Raw genomic sequence first — 12826 nt, forward strand, 5'->3', positions numbered from 1 at the left:
AAATCATCACTGACTGTGGAAACTTCACACTGGACTTCAAGAAACTTGGATTCTGTTCCTCTCCACTCTTCCTCCAGACTCTGGGACCTTGATTTCCAAATGAAATGCAAAATTTATTTTCATATGAAATAAGGACTTTGGACCACTAAGCAACGGTCCAGTTCTTTATCTCCTTAGCCCAGGTAAGACGCTTCTGATGTTGTTTCTGGTTAAGGAGTGGCTTGACACTAGGAATGCGACACAGCGACATTTCTGTATTATAAATTCTTTATTCTAATATTTTGAAATACTGGATTTTTGATTTCCATGAGCTGTAAGCCGTATTCATCAAGAATAAAACAAAAAAAGGCTGGAAATATTTCATTTTATGTGTAATGAATCTAGAATATATGAAAGTTCCACTTTTTGAATTAAATCACAGAAAAAAAACTTTTCCATGATATTGTAATTTTTTGAGATGCACCTCTATTTTCCCCAAAGGCTAAACCTGAAAACATAAATTTTTCTGAGAGTACACATATGAGAACATTTGTATAAATAAATAAATAAATAAATAAATAAATAAATAAAAATCAATGTTTTGAAACCTTGTTAACAAAATAAAAGCCTATTAATACAGAATGCATGATTTTATACTTAAACGTCAACGGGATTAAATATTACAGTTTGAATGGATTTCAATGGGAACATTTTTGTCCTTAAGGTCCTGAGTGTAACTATTTTGTGTACTTAGTTTAAAATGGATTTATGAAAGCAAATGAGGGTGAAATATTAAAATTCCAATAAAAATACACAGCTTTTGCAAAATGTATGTTGTTTGCATTAACACATACAAAATGATTAAAAAAACAAAAATCTAAAATGTCCATAAGGACGCACAAGGGTTAATGGCTGTGGACTCTTTCAGCAGGATAATGTGCCCTGCAAGAATTGTTCAGGAACAGTTTGAGGAACATGACAAAAGAGTTCAAGGTGTTGACTTAGCCTCCGAATTCCCCAGATTTCAATCTGCTCGAGCACCTGTGGGATGTGCTGGACAAACAATTCTGATCCATTGAGGCTCCAACTTGAAACTTACAGGACTTAAAAGATCTAATGTCTTGGTGCCAGATACGACGGCACACCTTCAGAGATCTTATGGAGTCCATGCCTCAATGGGTCAGAGCTGTTTTCGTGGCAAACAGAGGATCTACACAATATTAGGCAGGTGATTTTAATGTTATGGCTGATCAGTGTATGATCCCAAACACCAATCACTGACCACTATTGTTCCCAACCACTCACTTATCATAATTGTTCCCAACAACCAATCACTAACTACCATTGTTCCCAACAACCAATCACTGATCACCATTTTTCCCAACGGCCAATCACTGATCACCATTGTTCCCAACGACCAATCACTGATCCCTATTGTTTCCAACCACCAATCACTGATCACCATTGTTCCCAATGACCAATCACTGATCCCTATTGTTTCCAGCCACCAATCACTGATACCATTGTTCACAACGACCAATAACTGATCACGATTGCTTCCAGCCACCAATCACTGATCACCATTCTTCCCAACGACCAATCACTGATCACTATTGCTTCCAGCCACCAATCACTGATACCATTGTTCCCATCAACCAATCACTGATCACCATTTTTCCCAACGGCCAATGACTGATCACCATTGTTCCCAACGACCAATCACTGATCCCTATTGTTTCCAACCACCAATCACTGATCACCATTGTTCCCAATGACCAATCACTGATCCCTATTGTTTCCAGCCACCAATCACTGATACCATTGTTCACAACGACCAATAACTGATCACGATTGCTTCCAGCCACCAATCACTGATCACCATTCTTCCCAACGACCAATAAGTGATCACGATTGCTTCCAGCCACCAATCACTGATACCATTGTTCCCAATGACCAATCACTGATCCCTATTGTTTCCAGCCACCAATCACTGATACCATTGTTCCCAACGACCACTCACTGACCCCTATTGTTTCCAACCACCAATCACTGATTACCATTGTTCCCAATGACCAATAACTGATCACGATTGCTTCCAGCCACCAATCACTGATCACCACTGTTCACAATGACCAATCATTGATCACTATTGCTTCCAGCCACCAATCACTGATACCATTGTTCACAACGACCAATCACTGATACCATTGTTTGTCTCACACATGCTATTCTTTGTTCTCTGTTTTAAACCACCGTTTTGATAATGAAATAGAGTTATTCCATCTGAAACATTTTTATTGTTGGCATTCTTGTTGGAAATTATAGCATGGTATAAATGTCTAAACAATTATATTGTGATTTCATAGACAAAAGACATTCTTTGCATAGGAAATAAGTTATAATGCACTATTTTCCATTCGGATAAAACTCCATTCTAATCTATTATATAACAATCTATTTTATTTTAATATATTATATTCTAAGTCAGGGGTTCCCAAACTTTTCCAGGGCAAGGCCCCCCAAATGGAATTAACATTCGACCGAGGCTCCCCTTTTGCAAGATGTCTTTAAAACACATTAAAAATACAGACTTCTGAATATATCCACCTTTTTTTATTAATAATTACGTTGATGTTTTGTCTGTTTACCAATTAGAAAGTTAGTTACAGCAAATGTGATTTTAATATATATTGTTACAAATAGCATGTTATAGTAATGCATATATATATATATATATATATATATATATATATATATATATATATATAAAATCATGTATTTATTTATTTTTCACACCAAATTGTTGAGGCCCCCGGGTGCCCCCTGGCGGCCCCCACTTTGAAAACCAATGTTCTAAGTGTCCTTCTTCGTGTAACACGTTCTGATATGCAAATGATCTTAGTCTGTGACATCATATGACGTCGACTTCTAGTCGATTTCTGAGTATACGTTACATTAATTAGCTACTTTCACCTGAAAAGTGCTGCCAACACTGTTGGGTAAAGCTCTTCATTCAAATGAATAGGATGCGGAGCGTCACAATGTGTACTACAACGTGTATTGAGCCAAGTTAATGAGCATTTAAACACGTAATGCCAGATACATTAAAACTTTTTAATTACAGCTTGCGCCTGGTGTGAAGCGGAATGTGGTTATAAGCGCCGTCGATGAAGGGAATGGAAAAGCTATTCGACACATCGTAAGCGTGACGTCACCCCAGTCACGAGACTCTAACTAGTTGCCCTGGAGTTAGCTAGCTGGCTAACCGTGGTGTTATGTAACTAGTTAATCCGGTACGGAGCACACAGGGGATCTGTGTGATGAAGCTGAACAGCGGAACGGAATCTGTGATATCTGGAAATGATTAGAGAATCAAAGACATATTTGGGACAAAATGTAGAGGACAGATGAATGTAAAGAGTGTTCATTTCATCACCGGTGTGAGAGAGAGAAACTTCCAGAGCAGCGGTGTGTATGTGAAGTTTGATTATAGTCGTTCTTCTTGTCCTCTCTTTCCTGTCCTGAAGAGTCAGTAAAACGGTCTTTAAGCGGGCTAACCCCCGGACATTAGAGCTTGGTTTGGGCTGGAGCTCGGGGGATGTTGTCCGTGCTCTCCTGCGGTAGACTGCTGGCTCGGGCTGTCATCGGCCTTTCCCAAACAGATAGCCGCGATTACAGCCTCATATCGGCTAGCTTTGGATACGGGAAAGATTTCCGAAAGGGTATCTTAAAGAAATGCATGTGCTACGGTGATGACGCTTGGTTTATTGCACGCCACAGATCCGCGGATGTTTTAGGTAAGTAGCATGAACGTTAACTCCGTTTAACGCTATATTACAATCAGCAGGCACCGGCCAACACAACCCAGATAGCACCTCGGACCTGGCTTAGTAGTGTGAGCTAGCTAGGTATGTCTATTTCAAAAGGGTATCCTTTTATTTACGCACAAGTTCGTAATAATAATTAGCATTCATAATAGTATTATTTGTGACTTGGTAAAGTAGCACTAATCCTAGCTAGCTATTCTTTAGCTAGCTAGCGTTAGCTTATGTTTTGATAGAATCACTGTGATGCTTTATTGGCCAAGTGCACTAGTGTGTGTATATAAGGTATTAAACTCGGCTGTTGAGCCCTCAACGTGCTTATAAACATTATAATAAGATAATAAATACACGAACAGTATTTTGTATACAAAGAGATTATTTTACAGCGTAGAATATTGCACAGGATGAAATGAAGTGTTTATACAGTAAGTGTACAGAAAGCAGGTGTTCCTGTATCTGCTGGATTTGATCCACACTGAGCTGAAGTGCCTTCTGAAGGGGAAAGAGGTTAAATACGTCATGAGCTGGATGTTCGGGGCAATGATCGTTTCCCCTGCTTGCTTCCCAGATCTGGAGGTGAACATGTCCTAGTGAGGGACTGTTTCTTCCTATGAGCTTTTCAGCCTACTTGACAATATGTTCCAGTCTAGTCAGCATATTACAGGTTGCAAAGCCAAACCAGACTGTTATTGAGGTGGTGATGACCGACTGTTGGCTGCGTAGAACTGGACCAACAGTGCCTGTATTGGTAATGCAGACAATTTTAGATGTCTTCACTGGTCACTTTAATAGGAACACCTGTGCTTCTGCTCATTATCCAGTCAGACAATCTTGAGGACACAGTGCATAAAACGATGCAGAGCCAGGTCAAGAGCTTCTGTTATTGTTTACATCATACTGGATAAAAAAAAACTGTCATTCAAGTGACTTTGACATGGTTAATAGAACCAGACGGACAGAAACTGTGGGTCTTCTTGGTTGTTTGTGCACAATAGACTCTGAATGGCACAAAATCAAAACATCCAGCAGGTACTTTTAGGGTTTGCCAAGGCCTGCATGGTTCCAGCAATTAACAGTGATATTAAGAATAACTACAGCACTTACTTGATGAATGTCCCAGAAATTTTTATTCTTTGTCACTCCAAAGCAAGTATCCTGTTTGTGTTCCAAGAGTGATCGTTTCTTCTGTAGTGCAGGACACAACCACAAATGTCATAAGTTTTCTTTGCTTCTCAATCAATATGTGATTTGTCTTCTGATGCCCCCTTTTTTGTGTCGTAGGTGTGGCTGATGGAGTGGGAGGCTGGCGGGATTATGGAGTAGATCCCTCTCTGTTCTCCGGAACGCTCATGAGGACATGTGAGAGATTGGTCAAGGAAGGCCACTTTGTGCCTAGCAACCCTGTGGGAATCCTCACTACAAGTTATTATGAACTCCTTCAGAACAAAGTACCTCTATTAGGTGAGTGTAAGCATTATGTTTACTGATGAATCTGCCTAATTACAATTAATTTGCCATTTGTCACATCAGAAGGAACGTTTGAAGTTGTTCTAGATTGCTATTTGTAGATATAAACAAAATATTGACATTGATAAATTGACATTAAATATAAAATAAGAACGTAGTGTAGTACACTCTGAAGAGTCACATTTTGTGTCTCAGCACAGGGGGAGCTATTTTAAAAATTAATTATCAATTGAACTGATACACAGGAATGTTTTTAAACTTTGTGTACAGTCGTGACTTCTAAATCACGACTTTGCTGAAGGAGTCTGTACGCAGGCTTTATTCTGAAGTCTTCTGCATGTACTAGCATGTGGGGTAAAAGACCCAGTGAGATCTAACCATTACACAAATACCATTTGACTCAGATACATTGCTTTGATTCAGGTTATGGCTGATTTTACCATATTCATTAGCATATTATATACAAACGCTGACACTTTTCCAAGTTATTTTATGCTTAGTTTTTTTTTCTTTCTGTAAAACAAAAGCAGGCTGCATTTCAAAAATCTATTTTTCTATTATAATCAATGTTCTATTGTTCTATCATGTCATTTCAGGAAGCAGTACAGCCTGTATAGTGATGCTGGACAGACAAAGTCACCAGCTTCACACTGCAAACTTGGGAGATTCTGGCTTCCTGGTTGTTCGAGGAGGGGAGGTAGTGCACAGGTCTGATGAGCAGCAACACTATTTCAACACACCCTTCCAACTTTCAATTGCTCCCCCAGAGGCAGAGGGCTCTGTTCTTAGTGACCGGTAAAGAATCTTTTTTTTTTTTTTTTTTTTTTTCTTACAGAGAAAGAGCATCATATAACTAGAAATGTCAAGGTTATGGAAAGAACAGATGTCTCCTTCCCTGCTGGGGTTTGAAGGATATGTAATCCTTGCTGGTAGAAGAATGAACATTTCATGCTGAGAGTTTGGTCATTATCTTCACTGGATTAATGTCTCTGCTGTGGAAAGTTGCTAAATAATAAACAATACCACTGCTTAGGATACAACTTAAGCTCAGCTCTCACTTTTCACTCCAGGTACACTATATGGCCAAAAGTTTGTGGACACCTGACCATAACGCACACATGCTCCACTCCAGCCTTGATAAACCATGTCGTTATGGAGCTTGCTTTGTGTACAGGGGCATTTTCATGCTGCAGCAGGTTTGGGCCCCTTAGTTCCAGTGAAGGGAAATTGTAATACTACAGTATACAAAGACATTCTTTACTATTGTGTGTGTCCAACTTTGTGGCAAGAGTTTGGGGAAGACTTGCATATGGGTGTGATGGTCAGGTGTCCACAAACTTTTGGCCATATAGTGTAGGTTGGCATATGAAGTCAGTTTTTCTCTTTATACTATATTCGGTTTTCAAGTAATCATGATACTTGCACCAAAGTTTTTCCTTGCTTTCAAAAATACTTCATCATATTATATTACAAAAGTAGGAAAGATTGCCATGCTGTTGCCTTGCTGTAGCAGTGAGTAAAAGGCCATGCTGACCAAGGGAATTGTAATGGAATCGGACAGCTGGCTAGCTGCCAATGGAAGAGTTGTCTGAAGTCAAATGATGCACATCAACAAATCCTGTTTCTTTATTAAAATACCATTTTCCAAAGTGTACTCGGTGAACCACTGACATGTTTTTTATTTTATTATTTTGGACATTTAAATGTGGTCTCAAATCTACATGTAAATTAGAAAACTGGAGAATTTGCTTTAACAACGATGCCTGCGTGAACGGAGAAGACTGAGCTCTCCTATTAATGGACATAAAACCAAAAGTGTGTGCTGGCATCATATTCCTTTTTTTTTTTTAAGACATAAATAACATGGAGAAGCTTGCCAAGGTGGTGGCATTGACATCAAAGCTAATCTTCACGTGGCCTGCTATTTATCTGTAGATAGTTGTGATGGAGTGACCAGATGTTCTTTAAAGTAATCTGTCATACATTAATCTGCTCACATAGTATAGATTTTTAAATGAAGACAGAAACTTAAGACTGGGCACCTATATTTCTGTGGACAGCATGGGCCAGAATTGGCCACAGTCAGAACACTGAGTTAATGACCTTCCAGGAGTTGAACGTGACACTTCAGCACAAATCTAAATGTGTCGTCATTCAGTGTAATATAGAAAAAAAAATACAAGCTTGGGACAAGCTTTCAATATTCTTAAAGGAGGTTAGGATGTCAAGTTCATCTGGCTGCATTCTTGAACAATAAACCTTTGCCAGGCATGAAAACATATTCTCATAAGGATGTAATGTTGATACTATAATGTTCATGAGATGCTCCAGGTGGTATTGCAATAAATGCAGCATTCTAATCCAAGACCTTTTTTGTTGTATGGTTATTTAATCTGAATCGAATTCATTTAACAAGTGCAAATATACTAAATTATTATTATAATTTAATAAAAATTCTATTGGTTATTGTATACATAAAAAAACAATAGTAGATGTTTTCATGTTAATATTTCAGGAAAGCTCCGAAGACAACTTTGTGAATCATGTAGCAAATGTTGTGTAATGACTGGCATCAGTTATCTTCAGAAGACTTATAACGTTCACACAACTGTATTTCTTTCTCAGTCCTGAAGCTGCAGACAGTACATCCTTCGATGTCCAGCTAGGTGACATTATCCTCACAGCCACAGATGGGCTCTTTGACAACATGCCAGACTATATGATCTTACAAGAACTCAAAAAGCTCAAGGTACTGCCATGGACATATGATGATCACAATTTTGCAGAACTGATATCTTTCCAAGTGGTTAGAAAGAGTGGTAATATGGCATACTCTGTTTTAGGACACCAATTATGAGTGCATCCAGCAGACAGCCAAGAGTATTGCAGAACAGGCCCATGTTTTGGCATATGACCCCAATTACATGTCACCTTTTGCACATTTTGCTTGTGACAATGGACTGAATGTAAGAGGTAAGTACTTTTATACAAAATTCCTGAATTCAAAACCTCCTGAAAGACATGAAAAAGGGACAGAAGAGGTTTTTAATTGTAACATTTGTAATCTCTTCCCCTGACCTAGGTGCAATTTATGTTGGGGATACCACACTTTTTGAAATACATGATTTTATCTCTACCACATTTTGAAAGTGTAATTTATTGAAAATCAATGTGTATAGCTCACAACAGAAACCTGCAAACACACACTACACAGCAATATTTTCAGTTGGTTGACTTAGTTTGTTGTTGGCATTCACTCAGCATTTTGTAGTGGTTGGTTTGGCAACTGTTGATGGATATTGGTTGACGTCAGCAGAGTGAAACTTGGAATGGTGGATGCTTGTGTGGGTTGATAGTATAACATTGTCAACCCACATTCAACAACATTGCAATACTAAAACACACTGTGTGACATAGCAACTAAACTGTGCCTCTTTTTGACTTATCTGTGATGAGTATATATTGCCATATAACTTAGAACTTACAGTTTTGTACTTCTAACAAAAGGGTGAGACACATTTTGGACTATGTAAGTTAGCCAACTGGTAATGGAAGTCAAAGTAGCTATACCAATGTCAACTGAATTATTACACGGAACAGAGTTTGTTAGATTAGCTAATTATGTAGCTCTAATTATCCAGCTATACCCCAGTTATATAAATTAAATTCTGCAGGGGTTAGGGGGATCAACGCAGCTCTGTATTTAGAAAGTGCTTTACTCCATTATCACTGTTGCCCTCTGCACATGTAAGTATATTTATGCAGTGTTTGCTAATGCAGCTTTGCTTCTATTAATCACCATTTCTCTATAGGAGGAAAGCCAGATGACATCACTGTCCTACTGTCTATCGTTGCTGAGTACACAGACTGATGTGACTGCAGTGCTGCACTTCTCTTCTTCATTAGAGTGGTCATTCCTTCCTGCTGGCAGGATAGGCAAAAAGTTTTCATTTCTTTGCCAAGGACCAAACCCTGATTCTCTTCATTGGATTTTAGCACATCTTGTTTCACTCTGGCTTATACAGATTCACGTAAACCACTTAAACGACGTAAAATTATAAGTAATAAAATGATTAGAATTGTTTTATGATGTGCGAGACCAAACCATTGCATCTTACAGTGCTCTCATTATGGATAATAAACATAGCAGGCAGTACACCTTTTTGACAAGACATAACATAAAAATGAGTAGCAATGACATTAACATGTCACGTAGGAATATGCAACCTGAAATTAACTACTGAAAGAATTAACGTTGTTCCAGCAGGGAGATGTGTGGAGATGATAATGAAAATTGCATCATTATACCAGGAGAGGTGTATCTGACTGTGGAGTCTAGAGACAGGGTAGGACTGTAATATGTCATGATGCCAATGGCAGACCCACAGAACAATGACTTGTGATTAATCTAATGAATGAAAATAGTCAGTTTGGCCTAGCAGTATGAACTTAAAAAGCCATTTTTATAAGCTCACGTATATACTTAGTTAATCTGGTTGTAGTCTGGTTCTGTATTGATCTACAGGGTATCCCAAAAGTCTCCATACGTAGGGGAAATTAACACACGTGCACACAAATATATGAATGCCTTTGACAAAAGAAGAATGTATTAAAATCGTTCTCATTGCTGGTCTGGGAAGCTTTCACAAGGTTGGGATGGACCTGCATAACACCAGCTGTGTTAACACAAATTCATCTTGAGTGGGTGAGACAACTGTGTGTGTTTTACAAAGAAATGTCAATCATGTAGAGGACGTTTAGTAAATAAAGTTACATTTTGCTTAAAAAGTGTTAATTTCCCCTATCTACAGAGATTTATAACACCACAATTGAGGAACCAGGGTAAAGGGAAGTTGTACTAAGGAGACAATTTCAGTCTGCTAAGTTTTTATGTCTACTTTTTAAAAAAGAATAATAATAATAATAATAATAATAATAATTTAAATATTTAATATTGTATTAGACTAGAGTTTCTCCACACAATGTGGGTTGTTATGTAATAACAGTGCAAGAGATTGCAATCTTATGATGAGGGGGAAAAAAACCTTTCATGCTCTGTTAACCACTTTGAAGAGGTGTGCGTGCGCATGTGGACTTGAGTAATATACTGTATGTAAAAGGTAAATACAAACTTGCTGTATTTCTGTGTATGCATTAGGAAACAAACCATTGTATATGAATGTAACATTTTTTTCTTATAAGTGTAATCTGTCAGCTTTTTTGAAATCATAATTTTAAATATTCTTTGAGCATCTATGAATGCTTTAAGCATGTGTGCCATATGATCTAATAAAGGTCTATTTTTCTAGCTGTATGATGGTTTGTCTTTCCAAGACAAGCTTGAAATACACTGTTGTATTGTATTCCCCAAGGCAAAGTTCACTGTTGTGCTATGCATTTACATCTACTTCATTGTACATCATTAATCATTATAAATTAAAGCAATTTTATAAGCTCAATATAGCATTACTTTCTAATCATACAAGCTTTTCTAAAGATAATATATTAATGTTAATATTTATGTGTGTGTGTATGCTAATGTGAATACATATGGAGTGCTGTCTTAACTATACTGTTACAAACTCATCCAGTGAACTGTCTTTGGATTCTGCAGTCTTTTGACAAAATGTGAAACTTGGTAATAGTAATAGGTAATAGTTCATAGTTCAGAGATCACTTTATGTCTATTCACCAGTTAGCCATTTATAACACTTCCTTCCAAGATAATATATAGCTTATGTATACATATAGGCATATAGGTAAAATTAAATTCTAATAAAGGAAAAGTACTAAACCATTAGTGCGAGAACAATTACAAGTCGTATATCACTGCACTTAAAACATTTTCAAAAACATATAAATGTAGTCTCCTCTGGCACATCCTTTGGTGTATGTTATCTGACTCACTCTTCCTCTTTGTTACCACTGTCTCTAGCATCATCCTCAGTGTCACTGGCATACACCAAACTGGGTAGTTCTGATTTGATGCTGTCCTGATCATTTGCTACAGCCCCAAAAAGCAGAGAACAGATCTGGTATATGAGAGGAAAACATATTAGGATAAATTTATTAGGCATGCACATTTCCTTTTATGGCAGTCTTTGTGTTAAATCAGGTCTTATGTGATAATTCAAACATTAGAGCAAAGTGATGCAATTAAATGAAATGATGACATTCCTACAATGGGTCATAAAGAATTCTGGCAGATAACCTACACGTTTCTAACCTTGAAAGTGGCTGGTGTTACTGCTGTGGTCAAAGCGGATCCAGAGCTCTTTCCATTCAAATAAGCTTTGGATTTTGAAAAGTCCTCTCCTTCCCCAACTAGTTGCATAAGCTTCCTCACATGGACAGCTGGTCTGAAGAATGGACTTCCCTGGCTGGAGGCCACCTGTTCCCCAGTTGAATGAACTGGACAGTGGGGAATTATATTAATTGCCTCTGCCTCTACTGGACCCTCGTGTACAGAAATGCCCACTACACTGTAAATAAGAATGAAAGAGGATTCTTTTAAGAATGAAAGATAAGAATGAAAGAGGATTTTTTCATTTTCATTATTTTGTTTTATTAATGTATTGAAAATATTGAAACACATAAAATTACTCTACATTACACTCATAAAGAGTTATGTTGGAAAAATATTTTCTGGGACCTTGTACAGTCTGTAAAGTTTTCTAAGCATTGTTTAAAAAGCTTTCACTGTGATGAAGTACTGAAATAGTGTGCTTTGAGCTAAGAAGGTTGTCACTGAGTCAGTTATTGTTCTGTACCCTGTGCTGCCTGTACTGCATATGTTGAAGCCACTGGGTCACTCTGAGAGTGGAACGACAGACACTAGGTGATGATGGGGTCATCGTTAAGTGGTATTTCAAAATTCTGTGTTTTCCTATATTTAGCTGTCGCTTGTTAAATGGAAAACAAAAGTGCAATAGAACTTGTGATGCATAATTTATAAATGATTCATCCCCTAGAACATTTTCCACTTCTTTTATTACTAGGATTTTAACATTGTGATCACTACAGGAATTCATAAATGTCATACCTTGGATTTTTTTTTCCAGATATCTAAGGATACAATGTCGTTATTTAATATGTAAGTAAGGAAGTAACTTACTTAGGTTAGGTTGATAGTAATTAGTAATTATGTTGATTACTATTTACCATTAGAAGCATGGTACCTTAATATACCATGACCTATTTTAGCCATAACCAGGCATTTCAGGGTTGAAATGTAATGAAATAGTATCTGAACCAGTTCTAAGCTTTAAGCATCTGCCTAGCAACACAGCTGCTTATATGTAAAGCCTTAGCATTTTTATGCGCATAATGTGTTTGCAATGTTTGCAAACTTATCTTCCAGCATCTCATTTACAATAAATGAGCCATTTTGTGTTTTATTCCTTTATGTAATGATCATTTCATGCAATAACCATTTCATAAATTTCTGCTTTTTCTGTAAAAAACAAAAAACAAAAAAAAAAACATTGTTTTTCATTGTTTCTGTCTGCTTCTGTTCGTCAAGTTTTCATAAAGATTTGTACTGCAAAAGTCCCTGA

The 12826-nt window shown here is 37.4% G+C and overlaps 2 protein-coding genes across 5 annotated transcripts in view; one reads left to right on the plus strand and one right to left on the minus strand.

Moving 5' to 3' along the window:
* The first annotated feature begins 3029 nt into the window (after positions 1-3029).
* pptc7a (protein phosphatase targeting COQ7 a) lies at positions 3030-10584 on the plus strand. Of its 2 annotated transcripts, none has more exons than XM_017466832.2 (6): positions 3030-3447; positions 5085-5264; positions 5867-6065; positions 7896-8019; positions 8114-8243; positions 9083-10584. In XM_017466832.2, the coding sequence occupies exons 1-6, from the start codon at positions 3387-3389 to the stop codon at positions 9139-9141; spliced, it is 753 nt and encodes a 250-aa protein (XP_017322321.1). In that variant the 5' UTR covers positions 3030-3386; the 3' UTR covers positions 9142-10584.
* The window catches only part of rad9b (RAD9 checkpoint clamp component B), an 18978-nt gene continuing 15792 nt past the window's right edge, over positions 9641-12826 (minus strand). For all 3 annotated transcript variants that reach the window (XM_017468662.3, XM_017468661.3, XM_017468660.3), the window contains 2 exons: positions 11497-11752; positions 9641-11302 (listed from right to left, as the gene is read on the minus strand). In XM_017468662.3, coding sequence (XP_017324151.1) covers positions 11174-11302; positions 11497-11752 — 385 coding nt within the window. In that variant the 3' untranslated portion in view covers positions 9641-11173. The remainder of the gene's footprint in view (positions 11303-11496; positions 11753-12826) is intronic.

This window comes from Ictalurus punctatus, chromosome 5, assembly GCF_001660625.3.
Source record: "Ictalurus punctatus breed USDA103 chromosome 5, Coco_2.0, whole genome shotgun sequence".
Taxonomy (NCBI): Eukaryota; Metazoa; Chordata; class Actinopteri; order Siluriformes; family Ictaluridae; genus Ictalurus; species Ictalurus punctatus.